The sequence below is a fragment of the Sturnus vulgaris genome, chromosome 6, assembly GCF_052056855.1.
Source record: "Sturnus vulgaris isolate bStuVul1 chromosome 6, bStuVul1.hap1, whole genome shotgun sequence".
Taxonomy (NCBI): Eukaryota; Metazoa; Chordata; class Aves; order Passeriformes; family Sturnidae; genus Sturnus; species Sturnus vulgaris.
Genome location: NC_142248.1, coordinates 11,276,738 through 11,303,281, shown reverse-complemented (window position 1 = coordinate 11,303,281; position 26,544 = coordinate 11,276,738). Strand labels below are relative to the sequence as shown.

Here is a 26,544-nt window from a genome sequence, read left to right as displayed (position 1 = left end):
CCCAAAAGCCCTGTAAAAGTATGCTGAATTTCTTGGTAAAGCTCTTGTTCTTCTGTCTCTAGGGAGCTAGAATAGGACTGTGAGTGTGGCATCACCTAGTAATAGCTTTTGAATTTATTCACAAAAAGCACCCTCACAACCTCTGCCACAGTTGAAGCCATCCCTCCAAATTCTAGGTCAAGAGCAGATAAATCACAGGAAGAAAACAAAGATCAAACTGTGGGAGGTGCATGCTCTTTCCAGAGTATTTTTTCTTTCGTGCCATGTTAACTCAGCACTCCCAGAGTAACAGAAGTGTGCTGCTGTTGCTGCCTGACAGGTTGTCAGCAGGACTGGAAAAGGCACACTGGGTTTGTTTAGAAGGCTGTTAGAGAATGGACAACAGCTTCAGTGCTGGAGGAGGGATGCTGCAATGGCCTTTCAACTACAAAGGTAACACCCTGGTGCAGAAGACATGTTCAGGGCCATTCCCATGCCCAGGTCCCATCCTGCAGCCCTCCTCCTATGGCCAAACACCAGCTACCTCAGCTCTGGCTGCCCCAGGGCCAGCACGAGGAGACGACCACTGGCTCTGCTGGCCCTGCTTGGGCAAGGGAAGAGGAGCTCTCCTGCCCCTCAGCTCAGTGTCTGTGCTGGCTGCCCTCCCCACAGCCTGTGCTGGAGCACAGCCAGAGGCCATTGTCCTGCTCCTCTTTGTGCATCACCCACAAGACTGGCAGCTGCATTCCTATGGTGTGATTGTTGCCAGTTTTGCAGGGAACAGGAACAAAGCACAGTGCTGGCACTGAAAAACACTGCATACAAATGAACCTCAGTTGAACTTGTAAATGGAAAAAAATCTGATATGGCCTTTACTGGGAAATAAAGCATTTCATGATGGGTTTTATTTTACTTTTTGTATTCCTTGCGATCAGAATTACAAGACTGTTTTTGATCTCACATTACATTTACAGAAAGCTTCTGTAGTTCAGTTGTCTCAATCCTGATTTACATCCCCCACAAACAGTAGAAATAATTCTAAATGCTGCAGATAAAACAGAAACTTCCAATTCTCTGCAACCAAATTAAATACTTTCTTTTATCTTTGCTGCCAATAAACATAATCCATTTGAAGGAAAGGTAGAAAAATACTGGCTGTACTGAATCAGTCCAAAAGTCCATTTGCCCCAGTACCCTATACCAGACAGAGTCCAGTAGCAACACCTGGGGAAAGTATGTAAGCTGAGGGTGAGAATATAGTGAGATCTTTCTGGTATATTCTCTCAGGTCTCAATAACTATAGCTCAAGGACCTCACAAAACAGTGGTTGTACCTTTCCAGTAGTTTTTGATGGGTTTTTCTCCAGTGCTTATCTAGTAGGTTTTTGAGTCTCTTCTCTACGTTTCTGCATCCCTAACATCCTACAGCCATAAGCTCCACAACTTGGAACCAAAGCTACTCAGAGCAGTCAAGATGCAGATGTGTATTTAATTTAATCAGTCATATAAGGAGGTTTTTATTTATACCCAGTAAAAGTTAAAATGAACTGCTGAGAAGACAAAAGTGTTCAGCTTTAGTAACATGAGTACAGATTATTCTCTGTGTAGAGAAAGGAAAAGGAGAAAGCAACTATACGAAATAATTCACCATCAGACCAGGAGGAAAGAGGTCTTAGACCATAAAGTCATTGCTCATAGTTTTATCTTGCTTTGAGCACAACACACAGAAAACAGAGCCTTGCTAGGGCTCTCAGTGAAATGATTTTACCCTGTCCAGGCAAGGCAAGCTTTCACTCTGGGATAAGTTATAGTGACAGTCCCTGGGGGATCCCAGCCCTATATGAGGAGACCAGGAATCTCCAACCCCATGGAAAAGGGGTTCCTGAGCAAATATCTCCTATGACCTACTGGGCAAGAGTGATCCCTTGGCAGCAGGATTAAGGCAGGAGCACAGGCTGCAGCTGCCTGCTGCCCTGTGGACTATCTAGGTCCTTCCTGTACATCTGAAAATGTCTGCAGCCAGAATCTTCAAGATTGTCCTGAATTTGCTCCTAGATGTAATTTAAGGTGGGGCACTGATCTACACAACTTTAGTTTGTCCCATCTGCTCTCTTCTCTTTCAGCCTGCTCTTTCTGAGAGTAGCAAGATCAAATTTTGAAAACTGGGCCAAGCTTTGAAAGAGACATGCAGGCCACTGCCTCTGCAATCCAGCTTCCTCGTAGTCTTGCTAGATTACCTCTCTATCCAGCCTTCAGGGTGTGCCATGGAACTCATCCCTTTGCTCAGATGCTGGCCTGAGAAGGCAGGGTTCAGCGATTCTGGAAACACAATTACAGTTTCCACAAAGCCAAGAACTGCTAATGTTGACACTGCTGAAACCATTGAGCCAAGTTAGCTGCTTGTGTAGTTACCACAGGTTCCTGGGAGCTCTGCCAACAAAGAATATCTAGTAGCTAACCCAGGGGCTTTCTAGTGAATGGCTCTGTGTCCTGGAAAGTGGAGAGATTCAGATCAGCATCCCAGCCAGCTGCCTCTGTTTCCTTCCAGCGAGCCAAATTTCTCAAATAATCATGTCAGCGGGGTGAGGAAGTACTCACACATCTTCCAGGCACTCCGGGGGCTGCTTCAGCCTGTTCCCACTGATGAGGTAGTTGTAGATTTCTGCATTCTCAATGCCAGCATAAGGGGTTTGCCCTCGGGTCACAATCTCCCACATGGTCACCCCAAACGCCCACTGAAAGAGAACAGCACACAGAACAAGTGAACAGACCGTTCCCTGCTCCTGGGCTTGCTGTCAGTACGCTCACACTGCCTGGGTAATGTCATCTGAGCAGCACTGATGCAAGGGCTATCCAAACTCCAGCTACAAAACAGAAACGACCCACCAGATGCTGCTGATGCTGGCACATCGTCTTAGGAGACAGCTGAAGGCTCTACCCAGCCCCATCCTGCAGTGGAGCAGGAGAAGATTTGGGAGCTATTCCTATCTTCCACCTGCAGATCTTTCCTACTTACGTTCTTTAAGGTATGTAGTATCAGTCTTTTGGTTCCCAGCTAGAAGAAGATTTTTGGGGCTTACAAATCAGTTTCTTAATTAATTTAACCAGATTCTGAGTTTCTAGTAATGTACAGGCACAAGTGAAAGCAGAGTTTAGCCAATAAGCAGGGCAAGGAACCAACCACTTATGGCTCACATTAATTTCTGCTCTACACTGCACAGTTGTACTTGTACTTTTCAACTAAACTGCAAGGTTTGTGAGGTGCAAAAAATTATTATTTTCATAAGCAAACCCCTGTCCAATGTCTATTGTAAACCAGTGACCACCAATCACAGTGGATGCAGCAATGGCTGGGCAACACAGCAGGCACATTACCAAGGCACTTTTGGTTCTCTCTTCAAGGACATTGTGACAGAGACAACTGCAAAGGCAAGTCCACAGAACTGAAGGACAAAACTAGTTTGAAAATAGATCAAAAGGCAGCAAGGAAGAGGGAAGACAGTATCAGAAAAAAAAAATCCCAAAAGGAAAACAAATAGCAATTACAGGTGAATGGGTTCAGCCTTGCTCCCCAGGGGCAAAGTTATGGGGAGTGTCTAAGCACTGATGTATTCAGAGCTATGGAGTTCCACCAATGCCTTCTGCAGCACAGAGCACCTTTGCTGCACTTGTATGTAAGTGTGTGGGTTATATGCATTTCAAATGTCACCTTCAAACTCTCAGGCAGAAGAAAAAGGAAAAAGAATAAGAGAGAAGAAACTGCATAAAGAGAGGAAAAGGAAGAGGAGGAGGGGAAAGATGAAGAAGAGGGATGGGGATAAACACTGAAAAATAAAGGACAAAAGGACAACAAGAAGAAAAGAGTTGATGTGGTTTGCCATTAACCACTCTGATATATATTTTGAGCCTTGAGTTCTGACAGCATCCAAGGCAGAGGTAGCACCATCCCTCAAACACAAGGTGAACTCCCTTTCCTATCACCAGGGCATTTCCCACCCTCAGTGGGATTCCTCCACTTCAGCAGGAATACAGGGGGTCCCCAATGCAGCAGAGCAGAGCTCACCACATCGCTGTGTGTTGTGTACAGATTGTCTGCCAGACTTTCCAGAGCAAGCCACTTCACTGGCAGCTTGGAGGCACAGCCCTGGCGGTAGTAGTCTCCACTGTAGATTTTCTTAGAAAGTCCAAAGTCTGCAACGCTCACGTTCATGTTCTCATCCAACCTATGGGAAAGTTTTCACAGTTGAGGAAAGGAAAGCATTTATTGGCTACCTCAGGTAAAAAAAAAAGTTCAGAGAACTGAGGTGTATGGCTCACCAAGTATTACCCAACAGGAGAATGATTTCATCTACTTGGTCACCAATGTGAAATAGTTTAGTGGTCTCAAACTAGCTCCTTCAGACTAACATGGAACTAAGGAAGTAAGGCAGTGGCTAGGCTCAGATGGTCTGGTCTGCTCTTAAGTCACCCACTTAAACCTATACATGTTGTCAGATATTCCAAATAAAGGCCACAAACACTTCACGCTCCTGGGCCTCCTAAAGGACTCACTGATTTCCCCAGAAGATGTGCTGAAACAGGCATTCAGCTTCCTCTGGAGGATGTCTATGAAAACAGACAATCAGTATGGGTTTCTCATAAATGTCAAAGCAGGCTAACCCATCATTTTTCATTATAACTATCAAGCTCTTTGTCTGTACATCTGGACATTGAAATGCCTTTGGAAATCTGTGTCTCATTGTGGATTTTATTGGTTGTTGTGGTTTTGTTCAGAGGCATTCTGTTGTCATAATGAGTTGTTCCTTACTCCATTCTCAGGGAAGAAGCAGAGTGGAAAGGATAAAAAAAGGACTTTTCTTTCCTTCAAAGCAGTCAAGGTAGTTTGGTGTCAAGAACAGTGAAGTGGGATCATATGGTGTGTTCACCATGCAATTATTTTTAGAGGCATTCTCCACAAGCTTTCAAGGAAACTACAATTCTTACATTGTGATAATCAAGTCCTCAAAATAGATACCAGAAATACAGACTTCATGATACAATTAAGGTTTTTTTCTCCTAACACAGCCAAACCAATTCCCTCCTGTTGGTTACTTTATGTGGTGGAATAAATAGCCTACGCTGACACACAGCCACTGGAGTGGCTAATTACAAACACATATTGTAATCAACTCTATGAAACCCTATGTGCAGACTGATGATATAAAAGTTCCTCACAAAAAGGGTCTGTTTGAAAGATCAGTGGGACTTTAGGAGTTGCTCCCTGCTCCCAGCAGCACCACCACACACTCCACCACAATGACCATGACTCCCCTATGTCTATTGTCACTTAAATGCAAAGATCAGCACTCTTAGACAGGACTCCTCACACTTCTGTCATGCAAAAGGTTTTTCATCTCTCCCCCACCCACTCTGGTCTTTCTTTTCTCTAAAGTCTCATGAACCACTTACATGCAGTTCCGAGCTGCAAGGTCCCTGTGTATGAAATTTTTTGAGCTCAAGTACTCCATCCCGCTGGCAATGTCAATCATGAACTTGAGGAGTGTCTGAACAGGCAAGTTCTGTAAGAAATAACAGTTTAGGTTCTATTCCTGGAGGCTTTCAAGCACATATCATAAAACTGCAAGGTTTGCTGCCACTTTACAAAGTAGGGATGGAGAATACAGGGAGGGGATGGGATGGAATGGGAGACCTGGTCCTCAACATGCATGCAATGGAGCATTTTAAGATCACATCTCACAACTTCTTCTGGTATTAAAATCTAATCTTCCGCAGTACCAAAGATATTCTCTGAAAATCCCTACCCTCCCAGAAAGAATTCTACAGTAAGACAGACTTACAAATGGATTTTCCCCAATCCGTGACATCAGCAGGAAAGCATGGAGGTCTCCATGCTTCATGAAGGGCAGGATCACCATGGGAATTGGGAGACGGCCCTTGGGACGGCTTCGTAGGCTGACTCCTGATGAGGACACACACAGCAAAGGGCTGTTAGCAAACAGATCATTCCCAGGGGGAATCTTACAGGCTGCTGTGCCTTCCTCTTACAGATCTGGAGGAAAATGTGCAGTTTTGGTGGGCAGATTCCATGCTCCAAACTCCTGTGACTTTATGCCAGGTGGTGTTAAGATGCCTCTAATCCTATTTACTTCAGAGCCTCTCAACTCTTCTTGCAGGACCAACTATAAGTGTTCCTAGGATCACTTCAGAAGAGACAGCCCCAACCCCAGGCTCGGCAGAGCAATCTCCACATTTCTGGAAAATACCTGTATTCCAAAGTGTCCCCCCACTAATACCTTGCTTCTTACTCAATATTTTGGAAAGGCACAATCTTCCTCCTATTTTTAGTCTACCTGCCCACCTGTTCACATTTCTCAGCACAGTTTAGACACGTCTCAGCCAGCCAAAGTCTCCCTGATGCATTTGCAAGAAGCAAAGAAACAGCTTAAGCAGGAGCTGGTTGTTCCTGATGTGTGAGGGCAGGCGTGGGGAGCAATTACACACGCTCCAGCTGCCTGGGGAAGGAGCAGTGCTGGACTGTGCAGCACTGCTGGGGAGAGCCAGGCTGTGTGGGACAGTGCAGGGGCAGGAGGAGCTCTGTGGCACGAGCAGCAGTGCTGCCTTACCGATCAGTTTGGTGACATGAGGGTGGTCAAACTCCTTCATGCAGGCAGCCTCTCGCAGGAACTCCTCAATGTCCGTCGAGGTGAAGATGTCCGCTGGAAAAAGGGACCGTGAGTTTTCTTTCTTTGTAGGTGGCTCCAAGGGACTTTGCAAATAATGATTGTCTAAAGCTAGTTCTTTGTGGCATGGCACATTTTCTCAGACCTATACCTAGATAAGCCATTTTTCAGCAAAGCAGAGCTTGAAGCTCTCTCCTGGGCTAGGCAGCAGTAAACACATATCAGGGACATCTGGTAAATTGGCTCTTAGCAGAGTAAAGAACTGCTGGTTAGCAGCTCTTTTCTGAGTAAGAACTTTCCTTGGAAACTGCAAACTGTGTGGGGGTTAAAGATGTAAGAATAAATTAGGTAAAAGAACCTAAACTAGAAATGTCAGGGAGAGGAGACATCACACAAACGAATGAATATGTTAAAACTGAGGAGATGGCCTAGAGCCTGTGACTGGCACAGCAGGGCTCAGTTCATCTCTGACAAGGAAGCCATGAAGGATCAATGCTTTTATGTCTCTTAGCATGATTGAGTCTTATAAGGTGCCAGAGCTAAGATTTCTTAAATAACCACACTACTGGACAGCTTGGACCAAATTCAGCAGTGACATACATCAGCAAAATTTTGGAGTAAATTACTCTCATTGCTATGACTCCAGATTTATGGAAATACATCAGTATAATCAAGAAGTATCCCAGTTGACTATTTTCACCACTGCTGCTGCTGAATTTAGCAAGAGTCCTCCAGTCCTGCTGCAAGATCAGACTCAGACCTGTAGGGGAATGTTCACATTATATGCTTTAGGCAAGTAATTTCAATATGATTCAGAAACAAAGGAGATTCCATTTTTATAGTCAATGAAGAAAGGAAGGCACCTCTGGAGGCTGACAGATTGTTCATAAGTTAGATGCCTGAAGCGAGACATTCTGACTACACAAAAGCTTTCAAACTGATTAGAATTATTGTTGAAACTGGATAAAATGATACAACTTACACTAGAATGGTACAAAGTGTATTTAGTACAAGCTGTTATTCTGTGACAGCAAACTGAGCTCCAGAGATGAGTGTGACTGCTTTCAGTCAGCCACAGTTAATTTTTGCCTTACAGGCAAAAGGGATCAAGTAACATAGGTTAACATATATAAACACACATATACACACATTTCCTTTGATTTATACCTATCTCTTAATTGCTTTTCTTGTTGCAGACTTCTGCCTGTTAGTTCTCCTTGTTATGTACACTCACCAAATGACAAATCAGAAGGGAGCTGGACTGCTCAGTCAAATGTGCCGAGATGAGCCAGCTTGTCACTGCATTCAGCCCAAACACTTCTGCTTATTCCAGGCTATGTGCTTGCAGCAGTACTGTTCTTTCACTGCTGAATTATTAGGGCAGAGCAGACCTGTCTGAGCTGTCTGTGATACATGATGCAGTGGTTTAGGTTGCATTCACCACATGCTATGTGCTCTAGAAGCAACTAGGTGGTATAGGTCCTTCCCTGAAGAGCTTCCACTACAAAAACACTGACATGAAAGGGATGGGAGACAACATGGGTGGAGTGGCTGAGTGGGAAGCTCAGAGAGAAATAAAGAGCACCAGGGAATATTTGCTGAGAATGGGACAGACAACATTTAATCTTTCCAAGCTCTCTTTTCCTAAGTAATCCAGGTATCCCTGCTCCCACATACCTTTCAGCATCTTCACTGCCACTTTCTGGAAAGAGCCATCATCTAGCTTCAGTAGTGCCTCTCGAACTGACCCAAACTCTCCTGTAAAATTATCAGAGTAGGCAGTGAGGGAACAGTTTCTGGTGAAGAAAGTATGATTCACAGCAGGTTCACTTCAGGGGTCACTGGCAAAGAAGCTGAGTACCCATAAGAAATGCTTCATTTTTTATTCTGCAGTTCCAGACAGCAGCTTTCAGCACATGTGTGTCTAGAAGAGATATCACTACAGTAGACAGAACTCACTGTGCTGGCAGTCCAAAAGGCAAAGGAAAACAAGGAAGGAAAAAAGCAATCCCTGATGCAGAGACAGAGTTTAAGCTGGGCAGACATTTCTGGGGAAGCCATATCATGAGGGACGAGTCTGAGTGAGGTTCTGTTCAGAGAGGAGGCTCTTTGCTGGAGCAGCAAGTGGATGAGCTGGCTGAGGAAGCTCTCAGTATTGACAGCCATCAGAGCTGAGTGATAGTGCCAGGAGTCAACCATTTGAGACACAGTCAGCCTTATCTCTCAAAACTGAGAAAATGACTTCTATGAATCACAGCTGACCAGAGGAAACACAGAGTATCTGCTTGTGTGTGAGTGATATGTTGATTCACAGAAGGCAGTGCTTTGCCCTGGCGTGTGCTCTAAGGGAGTTAAGAGGAAATGCAACAGGCCAAAACATCTTCAAAATATTTAGCCTAAAGAGGCTTTATACCAGAGCCTAACAGCCTCTTTGCATTAGATCTAGATAGGCTCTAGATTTGCTCTCCCTGATTTTGTAACTGCTTATCCCACCCAGAATGCATATGAGGAACTCTGACACTGAAAAGAAGGAAGGAAAATATGGCACTCAGGACATCTACCCCAGAAGCATTATCTTCCCCTAGCTTAGCACCAGTGTCCTTCACTACTCTGGGGCATGTGCTTACTTCACAAAAACCACGAGCAGTGGATCTGACCACAAATCAGGAAAATGGGAAGCAACAAAGGCATTTTGTTCTGCTTCCATACTATGGAGCTGTTGCTCAGCCCAAGATAATGCAGTTATATCATCTTATAACATGTAACCTGAGGTTATGGCAGTGGGGCTGACAACACAGATCCTGCCAGCTGGCATCCCCACACCAAGGCTGTGCCCTGGGGCCCCTCTGCAGCCAATCTCAATTCACCTGTCATGGGAGCAGCCCAAAAGGGTTGAAGAGCCAACACTCACAAACAGATGACACAGCTGTTTAATTACTTAGCATTGTTAAGCCCTCTGAGACCACTTCTGCAGGAAGGTCATCTTCCTGCTCTGAAAGAAGCACATTTGTTCTAGGAGGGATGGAGTGGAAGAATGCTCCCTGTGGGAAAGGGTCAAAAAACCTGCAATAAAGCTAGTCTTATAAAGAAAAAGGTAAAGTTTATTTGAATATTCTTTCATTTAAATCTCTGCAAGAAATTCACACACCAGTGAATTAACACTACTTTGGAAAGCTGAGCATAGACTGCAGCTCATGATTGTGTAGAGCCATATTATAGGAATGGCTTAGCCAATATCCTCTTAGTTATGCTAAACCTCTGAAATGTTTTATCCCAGTGGAAAGGATAGTTCCATTTAAATTTCCATCTACAAGCTGGAGAGAAAACAGGCTGCTTGTAATTGCTTCTCCCTACTCAACAGTTAAAATAACACAAGTGGGATTTTCAATGTAAAGCCTTGTTCAGTTTTGGTTCTTACCCTTGCCCAACATTCTTCCCAAGGTGAACTGTTGTTCCTGGATTAAGACATCTTTTAGTTTTGTCTTCAACTCATCACTGATCCCTACACTCTCCACTGGAAAAAAAAAACCAACAAAACAAATGAAGCATCAAATAAGGGATATTTAAATATTCTGTCACAACATCGAGTCACCTGTTCTAATCTCCAGTTTGATTCCCACACTGGAAGCAGGAAAACCTGAGAAAGGCAGAATTTCCTTCCATGTCCTTTAGCCTCACCACAGGCAAGTGCCCTGTTACTTTCAACCATCAGAAAATGTACTTACAGTACTTAAAGGGAAAGGGCGTGATAATACCACCCTTAAACACTCCAAGAATAACAGGAATACAGGAATAATGTAAAGAATGGTGAGAAGACAAAATCCAATCTGAAGGGCCATCGATAGACACTGGTTCATACAGCTTAATTTAAGTTGATGGAGCTGCACCATTTTTATGACTGTCTAGAGGATCATCCTAACCCAGCTATGCAGTGCTGCCACAGAATCCATGCCCTTCCTGAACCAGGAAACAGAAATGGATCACCTGGCCATTCCTGGAACTCAATCTCCTTTTTGATAAGTTACTAATTCCTGGCTTTCCAAGACTGACTAATTGGTTCATGCTGGTAGCACAGCTCAGCATGCTGAGTTTAGAAAGTGCTGCTAATATTGTTCAGCCATATTTATCTCACCACTGTATTATATTCCAGTCGAAGGAGTCTTTGTAGAATGAAACTGGGGCAAGGGAGTGGTGAATTTATGTCTTGCATTAATATACATAATAACTGTAGTTGCAATTAGCAAGGGATATGTAATTGGTATGGCAACAGCCATTCTGGCTTCTTACCTCTGCAATTCCCAGTGTCTAAGCCTCATTGTAAATTAATCCCATATTTTTGATCAAGAAACATCAGTTTCAGTGAAAACAGAGGGAACATTGTAAATGCATGAACACAGCTTCCCAGGCAGAATCACTCAGGCCATTTTACTTACATGTTGCTTCAATGAGCTCTGGGCCCTCCCTGTTGAAAGACCTGGCAGCTCTGAAATGGACTGCTGGATCCCCTCTGCCAACCACACTGCCAAAGGCATGGCTAGAAGGCAGAAAAAACACACAGGGCCATGATGACATGGGCCATTCACTTCTAGAAGGTTGTGTTGAACAGTATGGATGATTTCTCACCCCTTGCCATATAAATACTGCAGACTGCTTTGTTAAAGAGGGTGCATCTGGAGAGGAGGAACAATGGGTTTATGCTGCTTTGCTGATGCACCTACAGCCTTCCAAAACACTCCTCCCAAGTGCCCAGGAGAAGCTGCAGGCTGGGGCAGGTTGCAGGGGTCATAGGAACAGAGATGCTGCTGTGACAGGGAAGCCTGGGAGACTGGAAAGAACAGGAACCTTATTTTGTAGGAGGGAGCAAAATCCAGCCAAGTGTCAGAGGTGATGCAAAGGAAACTTTATTGGGGATCCAGAGGGCTCTGGGCAGTCAGGAAGTTACAATCAGCTGATAGACTGAAAACCAGCATGGGATAAAGGGCTCAGCCCATAAGAATACAGATATTTCATCTGTGGATCTTTTCTCTTTGGATCTCTTAAGCAGCAGTGATAAGAATTACCTTGACAGAGTTTATATTTCTATAGTCTAATAAGGCCTAGCTATTAATGTAGCTTTTTTTCTACTGTATTTTTGGTGTTTCTTTGAAGAAAAGGCAGGCACCCCAAAACTATGGAAAAAAAATAAACAACAAACTCCCAAAAAAAATCTCAACAAAAAAACCAACCAATCCAGTTACCCAAAGAATCTTGCAAAAGCACTCCATCCACAATGATTTTTTTTGAAAAATAATTGAGTCAGAAATCAAAACAGACGAGAAAGCAGAGCTCTCTCTAACCAGCACAAGGAGAAACTCCCTTACCCAAACCGAGTTTCCTTTCTTCTTTTTCGAAGGAGAATAAGAGCCAGGGCAACAGCAGTGACCAGAGCTGTGAGAATGCCCAGTGCCACAGGAACCCAGGATGTCCCATAAGGAGGTTGTCTCTGGCCACCTAGGTGATGGAGAAAACACCAGTCAGGAAACAGAAGACTGCCAATGTTAAACAGAGCAATTTGTCCTTTTGTTTTTAAATGAAAAAAAAAAAAAAAAAAAAGCCACGGTGCTGAACCTGGTGGATCTTTGTAATCATGAGAAAAAACAGCCCTTTCTCACAGCAAAGGCAGAGCAGGAGCATCTAGTTATCAGAAACTATTGGTCTTGAGTCTTGAGAAAGAAAAAGGTGCTGCACCAGATTATACTATTTTACATGAGCTCATGATGTGGGGCACTTCAAGCTGGAGCCTCAGGACAAAAAGGTTGCTTAATGTGAGCATTCTGTGTGCAGGTTTCACCCTGTCCTTTTTGAGGCAGACATCAGAACCTTGACCAGGTAACACAGCACTACCTGAATGTCAGCCAGGCAATATTTTGAAAGACAACAGAGAAAGATAATTGCCTTATGGCAATCTGGTTAAAAATATTTATATTTTTCCTCTAATCCTTCCCATAAAGAGAAGCACCCTGAGGGACTTGGTATTAGCTGTAATTTTACAATGTTGTTTGTTTGGTTGCAGCTCCTCAATGTCTCTCCCCAAAGAAAAGGTGAATTTTAAAAAATCCCTTGTGAGTCAATAAATAAGTTAGTCAGCCTACAGGTTCCAAGGCTGAAATAATATTTGCTCCCAGTATACACATGCTTTTGACTACAAAATGTCTACAGAAGAATTGGAGATACTGCCAATCTGAGCAAGTTGCCAGGCAAAGAAGATAAGCAGTACAGCTCTGAATAAAAAAAAATTATGTATGCCTGGCAAAAAAAAAAGCTAAATTAATCCAATTCCCTGAGAGATTTCTTCTCATTACTAAAGAATAAATGTGATTTTGAATGGGTTTATTAAAATCTAGGATAGCCCTCATACCTCCAAATTTTTTAAGAGAGAACAAGAAAAGGTACCAGGTCCCTGAGCAACTCCTTCATCTTCATGCTCACTTGCTCACCCTCAGCAGCTGACTGCCCTTTACCAGAAGGTGAGGAAGAATCATCTTTGATGATGTAAGTAATCCTGTTATAAGTCATGACAGTATAAATAAACCTGTTCTCGAAAGAGATGTTAGGTTCATGGGCTGGGATTTGGATGGATCTCTGCATAGATGCACATGAAAAGGAGTCAGACAATCCTTACTGATTGTAAGGATTAATCCTTAGAGTCCTGGCAGGCAAGAGGCTCCTGAGGCTTGATTAACAGCTACACTGAGGAGCCTTATCATCCAGGATTTTAAAGAAGTAATAATCTAAAAAACAGGTAGAGCTTAAGGACACAGAATTGTGGACAAAGGAGGAAGCAGACTAGCACTTCACTTGAAGCAAATTATCAGATCCTTAGTACTTATTTTCCAGCATCTTATCTCCTTCAGTGACTCACATATTCTTTTACCACCCAGAAGGCTTTTTACAGGCTCTGGGCCTTATGATACTCCCTCTTGCTGCAATTTCCAACCCAGCCTTCAAGGCTGTTTATGAGGAGGGAGAGATCAGAAACAGAAGCTGTATATAACTCCAACCCTCTCCACAATTCCCAAGCCAATCACTTGGACTGTTTCTGCCTAAAAATCAGGGTAGAAACAGCTAGCAACACTGATGTAAAAGGTCCTCTCTGATAGTTAACACTTAGGTTTCCTTCCCCCTGTGGTGAGACAAACCTCTCTCAGCTTATTTATCCAGTCTCTGTCTGTTGACTGACTGCTCTGGTGAGAGAGCAGAGATTTAGGCCAATTTCTGGGGAGCCTCTCCAAAAGGAGTGTGGATGAGAACAAAACTAAACTAAGTTATTCTCCCTGTTTCTAAACTGCTGGGAATCAGGAGCCCATCCCACAGCTTATAGCAAATGTGTCAGAAATGAAAATGAATGTAGAAATTCACTGCTTCTCCTCCTCTGCCCCACACATTGTTGCTTCCCACTCGTGTCACTGAGCTTGAGAGGAGGCTGCAACCCACAAGTTGCCTCTCCTTTCTCAACTCTGTCTCTCCTCCATCTCCTGTACCCCCTTTTTCAACCAGCACATGCCTTAAGACTGCACAAGGCAGAAAGAAGACAGCATTATTAGAACAGTTCAAAAGAGTATTTTGGAATCCTTTGATGATGAACCCTTTTATTTCACAGAAAGTTTATACCTCAGAGGTGTGTAAAAATCATAACCCAAGAGTCTTCTCCTGCCTACAACAGTGACGATTACAGATAGGAAAAGGCTATTAAACCACCCTGTTCCTTGCTCTGCAATGAAAAAAAGGAGGTTTCTACTGAGAAAGTTTCTGAAAATATTAAATCAATCTTTGTTAATAGCACACAAGATCTCTGCATAAGTAGGGTGGAGCTCCCACTAGCTTTGCTGTGATGACAAATTCAACTTAAAGTTTATACGAGCTTAGTCATCCTTATTGCCGCACTGGGAGCTGGTCAGAAACCACCCCTGGCATTTCTCACATAAACCAGTGCCAGTTTGCTATTTTAAGAAAGGAGGCGACTTATGTTTTCGACCAGGCCTGAAACAAAACTGCAGTCTTTCTGCAGCTCTGCTGCTTAAGGCCTGTCAGTGTTTCCACAGTGAACTTTTACTTCCAGCCTGTTATGCTTGTGAAGAAATATGTGTGCTTCCAGACAGCATTTGACCAAAACAAGCACCACTCCTGATGCTACCTTTTTTAAAGTGGTTTGTAAATAAAAACAATCAAGCAACAGCATATCGTGCTTTCAGGATTATCCCATTCCAGCTCCCTGTAAAATGCAAACCCTAAACATTCTGTGGGGCTTCTTGCCAGTGATGGCCATTTTCCAAAGGGAACTTCTAGTTCTTTCAGATATTTTTGTCTTTATTTGGATACCACAGAAAATACCTGATCAAAAAGTAGGAGGAAAAAATTGATGGAGCCAGTGACAAATCTCAATAGTTTCAGCTCTGAACATTCACACCCCTTCAATCTCTTTTAAATAATTTGAGGGCTTTGATCCCACAGTGACTGTACGCTCACACTTGACCTTCAGTGCTGACTTTGTCACAGGAACTGGGCTGCCAAAGGACCTGAGTAATGTGCATGCTAAAACCAGCATTAAATGCCCTACTGCAAGTAAGGATACAGCTACTCTGGTTGCTCTGCCCATGTCCCCCACCTCTTGCTTGCCTGGGAACTCCCCTCTGCCATCCCTCAGTGTGGAGGGGTCAGGAGAGCTCAATGTCCATGTGGAGTAGGAAGATAGCAGCAGCAGGTGGGTCAGCATCAGAAATTAGAGACTGATACCTTGTCCTGCCACTTGGAAACAAAACCTCAGGAGACTGTGGAATTTTTGTATAGTGACACCTCACTGACTTCTTATCACCAATCCTTACCTTTATTTGGAACACTTTCCTCTTAGCTCTGTTACAGTTTCCTTCACAAGCAAGAGTATTCTCTCCCTCCTACCCATCTCCCCATATAACATCCTGCCCTGCTTCACAGCCTGCCTCCCATTTCCCACTCACTGTGAAATACAAGCAGCAAGCAAATCACCCCGGGGAGCTCAGCTGCCCTTCAGCACTAGGACTGCACTCCACATGTGCATGCTCTTTGCTCCCAACAAACCCTTCCACATGGTCCAGATTGCATGGTACAGCATCTGTACCATCATCTTCCTCTTCTACCAGTAGCTCAGCTTTTCCATGGAGACAGCTAAACTGGTTTAATATAAATACATTCAGTAATACCATTATGAACCCCCATGTGGCCGTGGTTTAAATCAGGCTTCACTAAAACTAGTCAGGAATGGCTTAAATAAAATCAAAGAAGACAATCTGTATTAGAGGAGTTTTCTGCCACATTTACTCGTGTAAATCTGTGTAGACCTTCATTTGCATATTTCCTATTGTGTCTGCCCTTCTGCTCTGCACTAAGCACAGTGAAACCCTGTTCTAAGAAGACACAGCAGAGGCCAGAAGCTGTTTTGTTTATACCAGCTCTTTAAAGATTATTGAATTTCTAGTCTCCTTGATGAAGTGTGCTGTTGTATAAGCCTACATGTCTCAGTAAGTAGTAAGGGCTGAAAGAAAAAGAAAAAACAGCAGTCCCAGTATTTCTGACTTTTTTTCCCAAAGTGAAGGAAGAAAACAGTGACACTCACCCATGACCTCCTGGGCTTCGAGCAGGAAGAGATCACTCCAGGGCCCACACCCTGCAGAGTTCAGCACACACACCCTGATAATCAGGTCTTTGAGAGGATTCCACATGGTGAGATTGGCTTTTGTGTCCTGCACAATCATCTCCCCCTGAGTGCAAATGACAACGAACTGTGAGCTGTCTCACAAGGCATCTAATGTAACACTTCACCTTTAAACCAGAACAGCACCAAACATGTATTTCACTGGCCCTGTAACAAGGGAATTGTTACTTCTGGGTCCTTGCTCAGTTTTGCCTGAGATTTGGGCTGTTGTCTTGGGTTTCTCTTCCCAAAAATTGCTAGTTGTTTCTCAAGGCATAAGGGAGATAGAAGGTTTAATAATTTCTTCCTTTGAGGTCCTCCCATTCATGTTGCTATAGAAATATTGTTTTTTCTGCTATTAAAAGATATACCTCCTTCTTGTGGTTCACTGTAAAGCATCTGGTGGTTTTAATCCAAGAGAGGAGTCTGTCTGTCTGTCTGTTTTAACTTGTTGACCAAATCGTAAATGGCTTCTGATTTTCAGCGCCAGTGTTCACTTAGCAAGGCCAACGTATTTTCAGTAGTTTTATGGATCTCCTTCACACAGCAAACCCATGAATATTTGGCTGCCACCACTGACACACAGTAAATTCAATGAGAACTCAAAATACCATCACTCAAAGTCAATGACGCTGACCTAGTGTGAAATGGGTCATACAAAATAGGAAATAATTCTCTTTTCCCTCTAGCTGTCTATTATTACAGGCTTACTCTTCATTAATAAGCACTGGGTAAACACCTATTAGAAAGCTAGAAACCATAAGAAATGCTGTGAACTTCAAAGGCCAATAGATACCTGGGGAAGGTCAATGCCAAAGAACAAATGAAAGGCCTTCTACCCTGTCAGGGTCCTTTCAACTCCCTAAGCATTGTAAATTAAGCTTAAGAATCCACAACCTTCTTTCTGTGATTTACAGCACAACTCATTCACTTGTTAAATACACCTTTGCTGCTAGGATTTGGAAAGCCCAGGCCCAGTCACAGGAGACAAAAAGCCCACATCCTGCACTGTCTGAGCTGCACAGCCCTAGAAAGAGGCAGGGAGAGACAAAATGGATTCTCTCTATGTTGTCCTTCTTGTACAAGGAATGGCAGAGACCTGGTCTGTCTGCAGAAGAACATTCAAGTGAAGGAATTCTGAATATGCCAGGAAGGAGAAAATGGTCCTATATCTTGAAGTCAAAAACTAGGGCATTCCCTAAAGTCAGAACAGATCCATTTACTCAAAAGCAATGTCAGCAATCTAATTCCCTGGTATGGATGAACTTAATGCCTAGAAAATTTAGTACAAACTTTCTGCAATTCTGTGTTCAATGGCTCAGTACCTTCCCAATCTGTTACCTGAGTTACATTATCCTGAATCCATTCCAGTCTGTATCCCAGGACATTTTCTTTCAGCACATCTGGAGCCACACCTTCCCACTCCAAAATTAAACCAGGATCTCTTTGAATGACATGGATATTTTGAGGGGTGCTGTTTGGAGCTGAAAGCAGAGAACAGAACACAATCACTTGTGCAGAAAAATAAGGCTCTATCCACGCTGAAAATGGCAGTTTCACTCTCTTTCTTGAAATCATCCAGAAAAGAGAGGGTGTGAGGGGAGAGAACAACTTCTGCAAGCCATCAGCGTTCTGTTGTCTCAAGTGGAGAAGACAGGTCAGCACCTCTCATTTCTCTCCAGATACCAAGAATCTCACAGAGCTAATGGGACCAGCATGCAGAAGCTCCATGGCTGGGTCAGTTCCTGTATTACACATATTACACTGCTGTTAACCACATTTGACTGCATATTTTTGTTCTAGGAGACCCTCAGAGTGGATGAGCAATCTAACAGCGTAACATTTCCCGTACTGCAGAGCCAGCACGGAGTTAATGACACTTATAATTGTCTCTTTTCCAGGTTCAGAACTGCTGTCCTGTTCTTGTCTGCTGTTTCTTACCAAGCTCCAGGGTCTGGAAATAAACCCTGTCGGTGAAAGGGGAGCTGCCCATCTCATTGCTGCACTGCACACGGACGCTGTAGTTGGTGGAATGCTTCAGGCCCTGCACGGTGTAGGAAAAGGGTGGCACTGGGGTGACTTCAGTGGACACCTCCTGGCCATCTGGTGACTCAGCTACCTGTGCCAAGAGTGAAACAGAGATGACTGTCACCATAAACAACACGGCTAACATGTCCACATGGATAAGAATTCATTTAATTGTCAGTTTAGGAAAGTATAAGAATAGATCTAGCACCAGTGGTGCTTAAAATACTGAAAAGGGAGTTGTCAATCTAAGAATCATGAAGTGACATCACTTGGGCATTACAAAAATTTTCCACCAGATGAAAATCTGGTTCCATATTTTAAAACATTTCCTTCCCTATGTTACAATTTCTACAGTTGATTAGTATTCCTTTAAAGAAAACTAAATGTGCTTGTCACTTTGAGTGGTAGCAGCCAGCTTCTGAGGCTTGTTTAAATCTGGGCAATGAAAACCAGTAGAGCAACTTGCTTGTTGCCTACTGTCATCTTTTGGCAAACTCTTTTTTCCAGAACTTCGTGGATTTTCAATTTTGTAGTGGATGAGAGACATAGTAGACATAGGTGGCTTGGTTCAACTAACCTGTTTCAAATTAAACTGAAAAGAAACTTCTTACCACTCCTGCATCCCTTCTTTTTCTTGCTTTCAAATCTGAACTTTAAAGCAGCATGAATGTTAATTTAGATCTGATATCACTGTGTGCTTTCAATGCACAGACAGTCAACGTTCCTACTTTTGTACTAACAATAGCAGAAATCACTGCATAGCTCCCAGGCTCAGACTTTCTCCTCAAGTGCATACAAAATAGCAAAGCAGAGAGTAAAAGCAAGATGTACTGACAAAAGTGAAAAAGTCATATGGACTTCATGTATTTTATATGTCAACCTTTCTTCCTTTCTCACTGCCCTTCTGCTCAGTCTCACATACACTTTTGGCACACTGATTTATTTGGCTGATAGAAAGGAACAAGCTCAAGTTTCCTGAATAGAAAAACATATTGTTGTCATTATCACTGTTGTCCACAGCACGGAAAAAACAAAACTTTTTTGTAAAACCCTGTCTGCTGGATGATGTGTTTCTGTTCAACGCTCCCAAGAGCTGGTGCTCGTGCATCTGCCCCTTTCACACCCTGGAACCTGGCTTGTGTCAGCAGTCAGGAAACGCTGCCATTCCCTGCCCTGTCCCCAGAAGCAATCTGCTTGTCTGAACACGAGTGGGTGCTCCTGGGGCACCCAGTGCAATGCCACACAAACACAGCAAACTCCCAATCCCCCTTCTCTTTCTGGGAGACTCCCAGCACAAGTGCAGTCATGAGGAGCCAGGAACGTGTGCATTTTCACATGGAAATGTAGGTCAATGCCTCTCACAGAATCTCTCAATGTGGGAGTCAGAGGAAGCATGGTTTTCTGACAGTGCAGGGTCATTGCCAAGTTATTCCGCTCCCAGACTCAAATGCAGGAACTCCATCCTCCCCAAATAGAACAGAAAAGGCTTAGAAAAGGGGTGAGACTGCTGAGTTGACAGAAACTGGGCTGCTCTGATCCAGCCTCTTTTCCCCATGTCCCATCCCCCACCCCAGCCCCTGCCAAAAGCGAGAGGGACAACTTAAACCCCAGAACGATTAGCATTGCAGCGTGCAAGCCAGAGAGAATAGGCTGTTCCAGCTTGAGATAACTGGCATTGTAACACAGAGGAGGAAAACCGTTTTCAACTTCAAACAAGAACAGAAGCAGCAACTAAACCCACAGACCAGGGCCAGCTGCATTCAGGGGTTCTTTCTGCCAGTGAGTTAAAACTAGATGATGATTTCCTTTACTTCTGAAGTATAATAAACATCAGAGCATGAAACCACTGTTTTCCCCCCCAAATAAAAAGAGGACTGCAAGTAAATTAGCTAGACTGCTTCCAGCATACCTTAAGTTTATAATCCTCGTCTGCATAGTTGGCAACACAGCATAGAAATTCCACTCCAGCTCAAAACGCTGCTGTAATGAGGTAGGGAAAGCATAGGGGCCTGGCAAATAAATCCATGGGGAATGTGCCTAGCTGTGTATGCACAGCCTGCTTTGGGTATCACCATTCATTTTCTCACTGGGTTACCTGTCCCTGATCTGATTCTACAGCTAAGTATGCAGTGATAGAAACTAACTCTGCCTGAGGTTGGACACAGCACTGTTCTCAGGAACTTCAAGAGGCAGACCAGTTTTTCAGAGATGTGGAGTACTCTGCACCTAGCAGAGCTACAGAATAGTATCACACTTGGAAAACCAATCAAGATATAGAGACAGGGCTTAGAAACATGCAAATAGGTCTGATCTTGTATCAAAAAGCCCAATCTACCTTCTGCCTCCATCATTCCTACCTCTCCTGTACACTTTGCAAGCTTCTCATCCCTTGGAATTATTGGTAGGTCCGAATTCCTGCACTTCTTCTGGCATCTCACAGCACAGGCCTGATTTGGCATGGGACTCACAGGCACCTGCACTGGAACAAGCTACCATGGGCCCCTGCTCCATGCTGGAAGGGTGAGCACCCTGCAGCCACAGCTGCTCCAGGCACTTCCCACAGAGTGCTGTGTGCTTCACGTGTGCTGCAGTGTAATAACCTGAATGGAGCAGCTGCCACGGAGCAAATGATGTGATAACCTGCTGGCCAGGAGAATGGGGCCAGCCTTTAACACTTAACTTCTGAGTATGAAGTTCATGACTTGCTCTTTGGCACCTATGAGTTGCCTCCTGTTAAGTTTTAATGTTTTAAGGCTGTGAAGTAAGAATTGAAACACTGCTAATAAGCTGGGAGAGCAAATGATGGCCCAGGAAATGTCGGGGCTCAGGATTGTCCCGTTATTCATGCAGGGCAGGGCACAACCATACCTGAAGAGTGCAAGAATGGAGAGGTGCACGGCCATCAAATCCTGGCACCCAGACCACGCTGGCATTGCTGCTGGTGACTTGGCTTACAGTTACATTGAGAGGCGGGAGAGGCATGGCTAGGAAGGAAACAAAGAGACCTTTCAGTGTTCACAGAACTGAGCAGGTATTCACGTGGAAATGGAAGAGGCTTGAGGCTAAAAATTATGCAATGAATCACTAACAGAAATGTGGTAAAATATCACATCTTTAGAGAGTGTCCCTGATTTGTTGTGGATGAAACTATTATTTTAACATTGGACAAGCTACTGTCAGCCATTCTCCCATTGTCCATTGATGCACTCAGGCAGAGGTTGCTCTCTTTGATAGCAACGCCTGTGTGTGATATTTACACCTTTGCTACTCAGCTCTCTTTCCTGCCCCCTCCATTGCAGTGCATGACTCAGCCCTGCACACAGTTGCCTGTGGACCCACATTGTGAACTAAATCAAGGCTTTAAAATCCCACCTCGGGTTCCAAGTCCAACCTTTGACACCAGCTCTGCCAGCACCGGGTGGAGGGTGGCTTGCTGTAGTGACCTGAATACCCTGGAGCTGGATTTGCAGTTGACCTCTCTGTGCTGCCTCCACGTGTCCATTGCAAACTCCCACTGAAACAACCTGGGACAGAGCCTGGACTGAAAACTGCCTCCTCAGGCTTGGGATGAATAAACTCTGTTTTACTGAGGGGAAATTCAAGCCACACATGGCTGATACCACTCCACAAATTAAAGGCAGGGCCAGGAACAAAATCAGGATTCCAAGACTGGACAGTTAATCAGATGCTTGTGCTTCCTACCACCACAGCACAGCACCAAACTGCTTGGCTTCCTTTTAGGATCCTTGATGCCTCCCTTTGACTTCTCCTTTCCTCTCATGATAATTCCACATAGTTAATTCCTATCCTTTCGGTCAACATCTCTTTTTCACCTCTGAGTTTTCATTCAGGCACTTCACTCCTGACAAAATTAGCAGCTTCATGAATACTAAGCTCTCCTCTGACCTTTTTCTGATTTGAAAAAATTGTATGTTGATGCTTGTAATAGTTTTCCTGCAGCACCTCAACAATTGTACCCTCAGGAGTCCTCTTTCAGAAACCAGTCCTCAGGACAAGGCTCTGCCAGCAGATTGAATTTTCCATGTCTCCTGAGTTGTATCCATCAGAAATCAGCAACAGAAAAGTAATTGCAAACCAGGATTTCTCCAGCTGCACCTTCTACCCTGCCAGAGCACCTCTGTATCTCACTGCACCAAGGACAACCTCAATACTGCTGCCTTCAGCATATCTTGCAAGAGAAATGCAGAGCCCAAACACTCCGGTTTCTGCAGAGGGCCTGGAGGAGAGGATTAGATGGTAACACAGATTAACCCTATAAAGCCTTTGTTGTCTAGTTAACCAGTTACCAGGACCCAGGGCAGGGCCTGCCACCTGGATAAGAACAGGGTGTGTGAGTGGGGCAGCAGACCAAGGTCTGGGATGGAAGCTGGGCAATGAGTTCTCTGTTAGTTAACTTAAGACATTCCTGCATCTTTGTTTCATTTTCTTTTGATGTTTTGTGTTCGGGTCTGTAAGCTCTGTAAGGGAATAAGAACCCTGCATTTGGATATTGCTAAAACATTGTCCATAACTAAAATTTTTGCAGACACACTTGTAACTTTCGGGTTTAGCAACGTGTACTTTTCAACACAGGATGGCAGGCCCGAAAGAGGTACGTGCTGTGCCACCAGTGGGAAGAAATAATCAACTACTAACACACCCTATGTGTAAAGGGGACATGGCAGAGGAGGGCTGGTTTGCTAACACCTTCCCCTAACTCTGCAGGCAAGGGCCAGATGCATTTTCCTGTCGTCTCTTGGGAAAAAACCGTGGGCGGCTCTTTCCTGTTGTGCTCTGAAACAGGGGATACAACCCTAAAAGTGTTAGCTGCACACATAAAGGAGAGAAAAGCCTGTCAGAAAACAGGACCTTGAGTGTTAACATAAGGAGAGTTAACTTCCTCTGTGCTTAGAGAGTGGCTGAACAATGGGGCTTTGTAATGGCTGGGGACTGTGGGCTACAATAACAGTAATTTTCTGCTTGGAGTACACCCAGCACATTGTGGGCACTACAGAGAATAGATAATGAACAACAACAAGAGCAAATAGGAAGAAATGTTAACAGTTTGTCAACGTCCTAGCAAAAATATTTGCCTCTGGAAACACAGAAGAAACTAATTGTTTAATAAATTTAGAAAGATTTAAGAGTCCTCATTAGCAGATGGGTTTGTGTAAGAGAGGAAGGCCCTGAACATGCATGTGCAGACAGCTATTCCCAGGAGTAACTTCATTGAATTCTGCATGTTCATAGGATCAAGGACTAAATAAACATTATTTGTGCCTGCCCGATTTCTGCTGCGTAGGAGCTTTGCTTTAAGTTTAACAGGGCTATACTAGATCTTCAAAGCTTTTCTATTTAGAAAAGCCTCATCACTTAGGTAAATTTATAACTACTTTTTTAGACATACCTTTGAGGTATTACAGACAAAGCTTTTATGACTACAGCACTGAACTTGCTATTCAAAACCCAAATTTTTGTCTCTAGGACATACCACCAGCTAATGCAATGTTAGTTGAGTGACTGAAGCTTGCTCTTTCTCAGCTCTAGAATGTGTGTGTGTAAGGGCAATATGTCCCTCCCAAATAGGCTGAGTGGATTCATTAGCTGATGATCCCTGAGAAACACTTTTCAGCTAAACATAGTTGCTTGGAAGTGAGAAAAATCTGAGGTCTTTACCCCTTCATCTTATTAATGGCTAAAAAATAATAATGTATATTAACATTAAAAACTTTAAAAGCTTGTTTATGCTAAATGTTTTTTCAAATTATGGCTTGGCAAGATTTTATAAAATGTAATAGCTTTGTGAACTAAATTCTATCCCAGCATAAAACATCCATAGAAGATATATTCTACAATAACTAACTCCTCCATGTAGACAAGCTCTTAAGGCAACAACTCCATATGGTTCTAAATTAAGTTATAAATCTTACTAGTCCAACGTCCTGCATTCTTGGCATAGCAGTAACCACAATGTCCTGAACAAAAACACACTCCAAGGGCAGTAGAATACAGCTGGATTTCGATCTGTCCTTTAATGAACACTAGCTACTACAACTGTGAGTTCTGATACTGATACAGAGATAAAGGATTGCTTGTATTTGTGTTGAGCAATAAGCCACCACTTGGAACAAATGATTTTTGTGCCACGCCTCTCCTGGAACTGATGCTCATGTAATTAAAAGTGCATTAAAGCATGACTAAAAATTCAAATGCAGAAGCATCTCAACATGAACAAGAGGGGATGAGCTGATTGTTCTGATTATCCCTGTTTCAGTTACCTGGAGGAACAGAGGAAATGTCACATCAGCCTGGAGACTTCCAAACGGCAACTGGTCATGCACAGGCTAGGAATTATTTGTTTTCAATGAGCTTTTAAAATTCATAAACCCAGTGTGGATGAGCAGACTTTACTGGCCACTGGTGATCACCTACCTTGACTTTTTTCAGCACCTAATGTGATGTTAATAATAGCAAGCAGAAGTAATGGCCTCTTCAGCTCTAACAAGCCCCATCTATTCCCAAGAGGGAAAGATTTCCCTGCTACAGATTTATATCAGCTTCAACTCTCACAAACAACTTAATCACCCCAGCTCTCTCCTTTTCAAGGAAAAGCTGTCATTTAACATCACATCTCCACTCCTGAATCAGATGTGGATTATTTTCAACAGCCTGGGATTGGCCCTGCATAGGAAGTGGGAACTGCTGTTAGAACACAAAGCATTGTTTCGACTGCTGAGAGCTCCAACCAGTGCTGGCAGCTTTGAGGCAGCTCCCTGCACTGAGGAGCCCTCCTTTCCCTCCCCAGAGAGAAAATCCCAGGCCCTTGCCCAGTCTCTTGCACCCAGTCTCTCACCTTTAATTTGAACAGTGGCAGTCCGAGATGAAGACAATCCCTTCACGTTGTGAGCTTCACAGGAGAAAACTGTGCTTTGATTAATACCTGGAGATCAGCCAAGAAAAGGAAAGGAAACACAAATAGCTATATAATCCAGCTTCAACCTTCAGCAGAATTTCAATTATTTGTGACATCCAGCTCAAGTTGTACAGGCAGTTGCAGGTGTGAGCTGGATGCCAATCAAAGGCATGCAGATTGCAATGTAACTAATGTGCTAAGCACACTTTTAATGGAGGGAGTTTGGCAACGTAGAAAAGCTTTCATGGAAGTGTCAGAAAGCACTGAAAAGGCAGGAAGAATCTGTCAGGACAGCAGCTCAGAGTGCTCAGGTAGTAGAATTCACATTCTGGTGAGCATCTCTGGAGCAAGGATTGTGCTGAACTGTGAGCTCACACAAAGCCCAGTGCTTTGGGCCTCAGCCTGCACCTGAGCAACATTCATCTTCTAACTGGGCTACAAGCCTTTTAATCAGGTGCTGCCTATTTCTACTCAATCCCTCACCTTGCATCAGACTTTTAAAGACACAGAAAAGAAGTGGAAGTTAAATACTACTGCATCAGCACTGAAACACTTTCCAGGGGTGATACAAGTAAGAATGTCTTCTGTGAGCATCCATCCATCCATCCCATGGCATCATACTGATGTCTGGCTGTTCCAGGACACACATAGATATTGCAAATGAATCAGAATTGAGACAGATTTGCAAGGCTGCCTGGAGAACTGTGTCCAGCAACTACAGTCACACGACTTGGCCCTCAGTTGCCTTAAAAGGCTCTATCTGAGAAAAGTTAAAGATTGGCTCACTGTGGGCATACAACACAGGAAGGAAAAACATTTCAGAGCTGCACAGAGCAGCTTGCACAGCGTCTCTGACCTTTGAGTCATGTCCCAAGCCTGAGACTAACAGCACTGCAAAAAGGTGAAATGGAAGAGAGGAGGAATGCTCCTGTCGTCCCTGTGAAGCAGAGGAAGATGCTGCCAGCAGGCTGAAGGCCAGGCAGCACAGCAGAGCAGCACCTGATGTGGTAGGCCTGTCCCGAGACACAACCTAACACAGCCCTGCCTTGAGGAAAATACAAAACACACCACAAACCAGGAACTGCCTGTTCCCTAGCACCATGCCAGCACTGCTTTCCAAATACAACATTGCTGAACCTTCTAAATGCTTGCTTTCTAGCCAACTACTTTGTTACTATTTTCTTCAGAGCGTGACACTTTCCTCAGCTAGCGATGCTTGTTTTCTTACCAACTGCCTTT

The 26,544-nt window shown here is 43.8% G+C and overlaps 1 protein-coding gene across 5 annotated transcripts in view; it reads right to left on the bottom strand.

Annotated features, from left to right (window-relative positions):
- The window catches only part of TYRO3 (TYRO3 protein tyrosine kinase), a 40,903-nt gene that overhangs the window by 2,675 nt on the left and 11,684 nt on the right, over positions 1 to 26,544 (bottom strand). For all 5 annotated transcript variants that reach the window (XM_088166978.1, XM_088166977.1, XM_088166980.1 and 2 more), the window contains 14 exons: positions 25,246 to 25,332; positions 21,261 to 21,376; positions 18,306 to 18,483; positions 17,706 to 17,848; positions 16,287 to 16,431; positions 12,019 to 12,148; positions 11,092 to 11,192; positions 10,077 to 10,172; positions 8,336 to 8,416; positions 6,602 to 6,694; positions 5,816 to 5,937; positions 5,427 to 5,536; positions 4,042 to 4,201; positions 2,577 to 2,713 (listed from right to left, as the gene is read on the bottom strand). In XM_088166978.1, the coding sequence (XP_088023104.1) occupies positions 2,577 to 2,713; positions 4,042 to 4,201; positions 5,427 to 5,536; positions 5,816 to 5,937; positions 6,602 to 6,694; positions 8,336 to 8,416; positions 10,077 to 10,172; positions 11,092 to 11,192; positions 12,019 to 12,148; positions 16,287 to 16,431; positions 17,706 to 17,848; positions 18,306 to 18,483; positions 21,261 to 21,376; positions 25,246 to 25,332 (1,699 nt within the window). The remainder of the gene's footprint in view (positions 1 to 2,576; positions 2,714 to 4,041; positions 4,202 to 5,426; positions 5,537 to 5,815; positions 5,938 to 6,601; positions 6,695 to 8,335; positions 8,417 to 10,076; positions 10,173 to 11,091; positions 11,193 to 12,018; positions 12,149 to 16,286; positions 16,432 to 17,705; positions 17,849 to 18,305; positions 18,484 to 21,260; positions 21,377 to 25,245; positions 25,333 to 26,544) is intronic.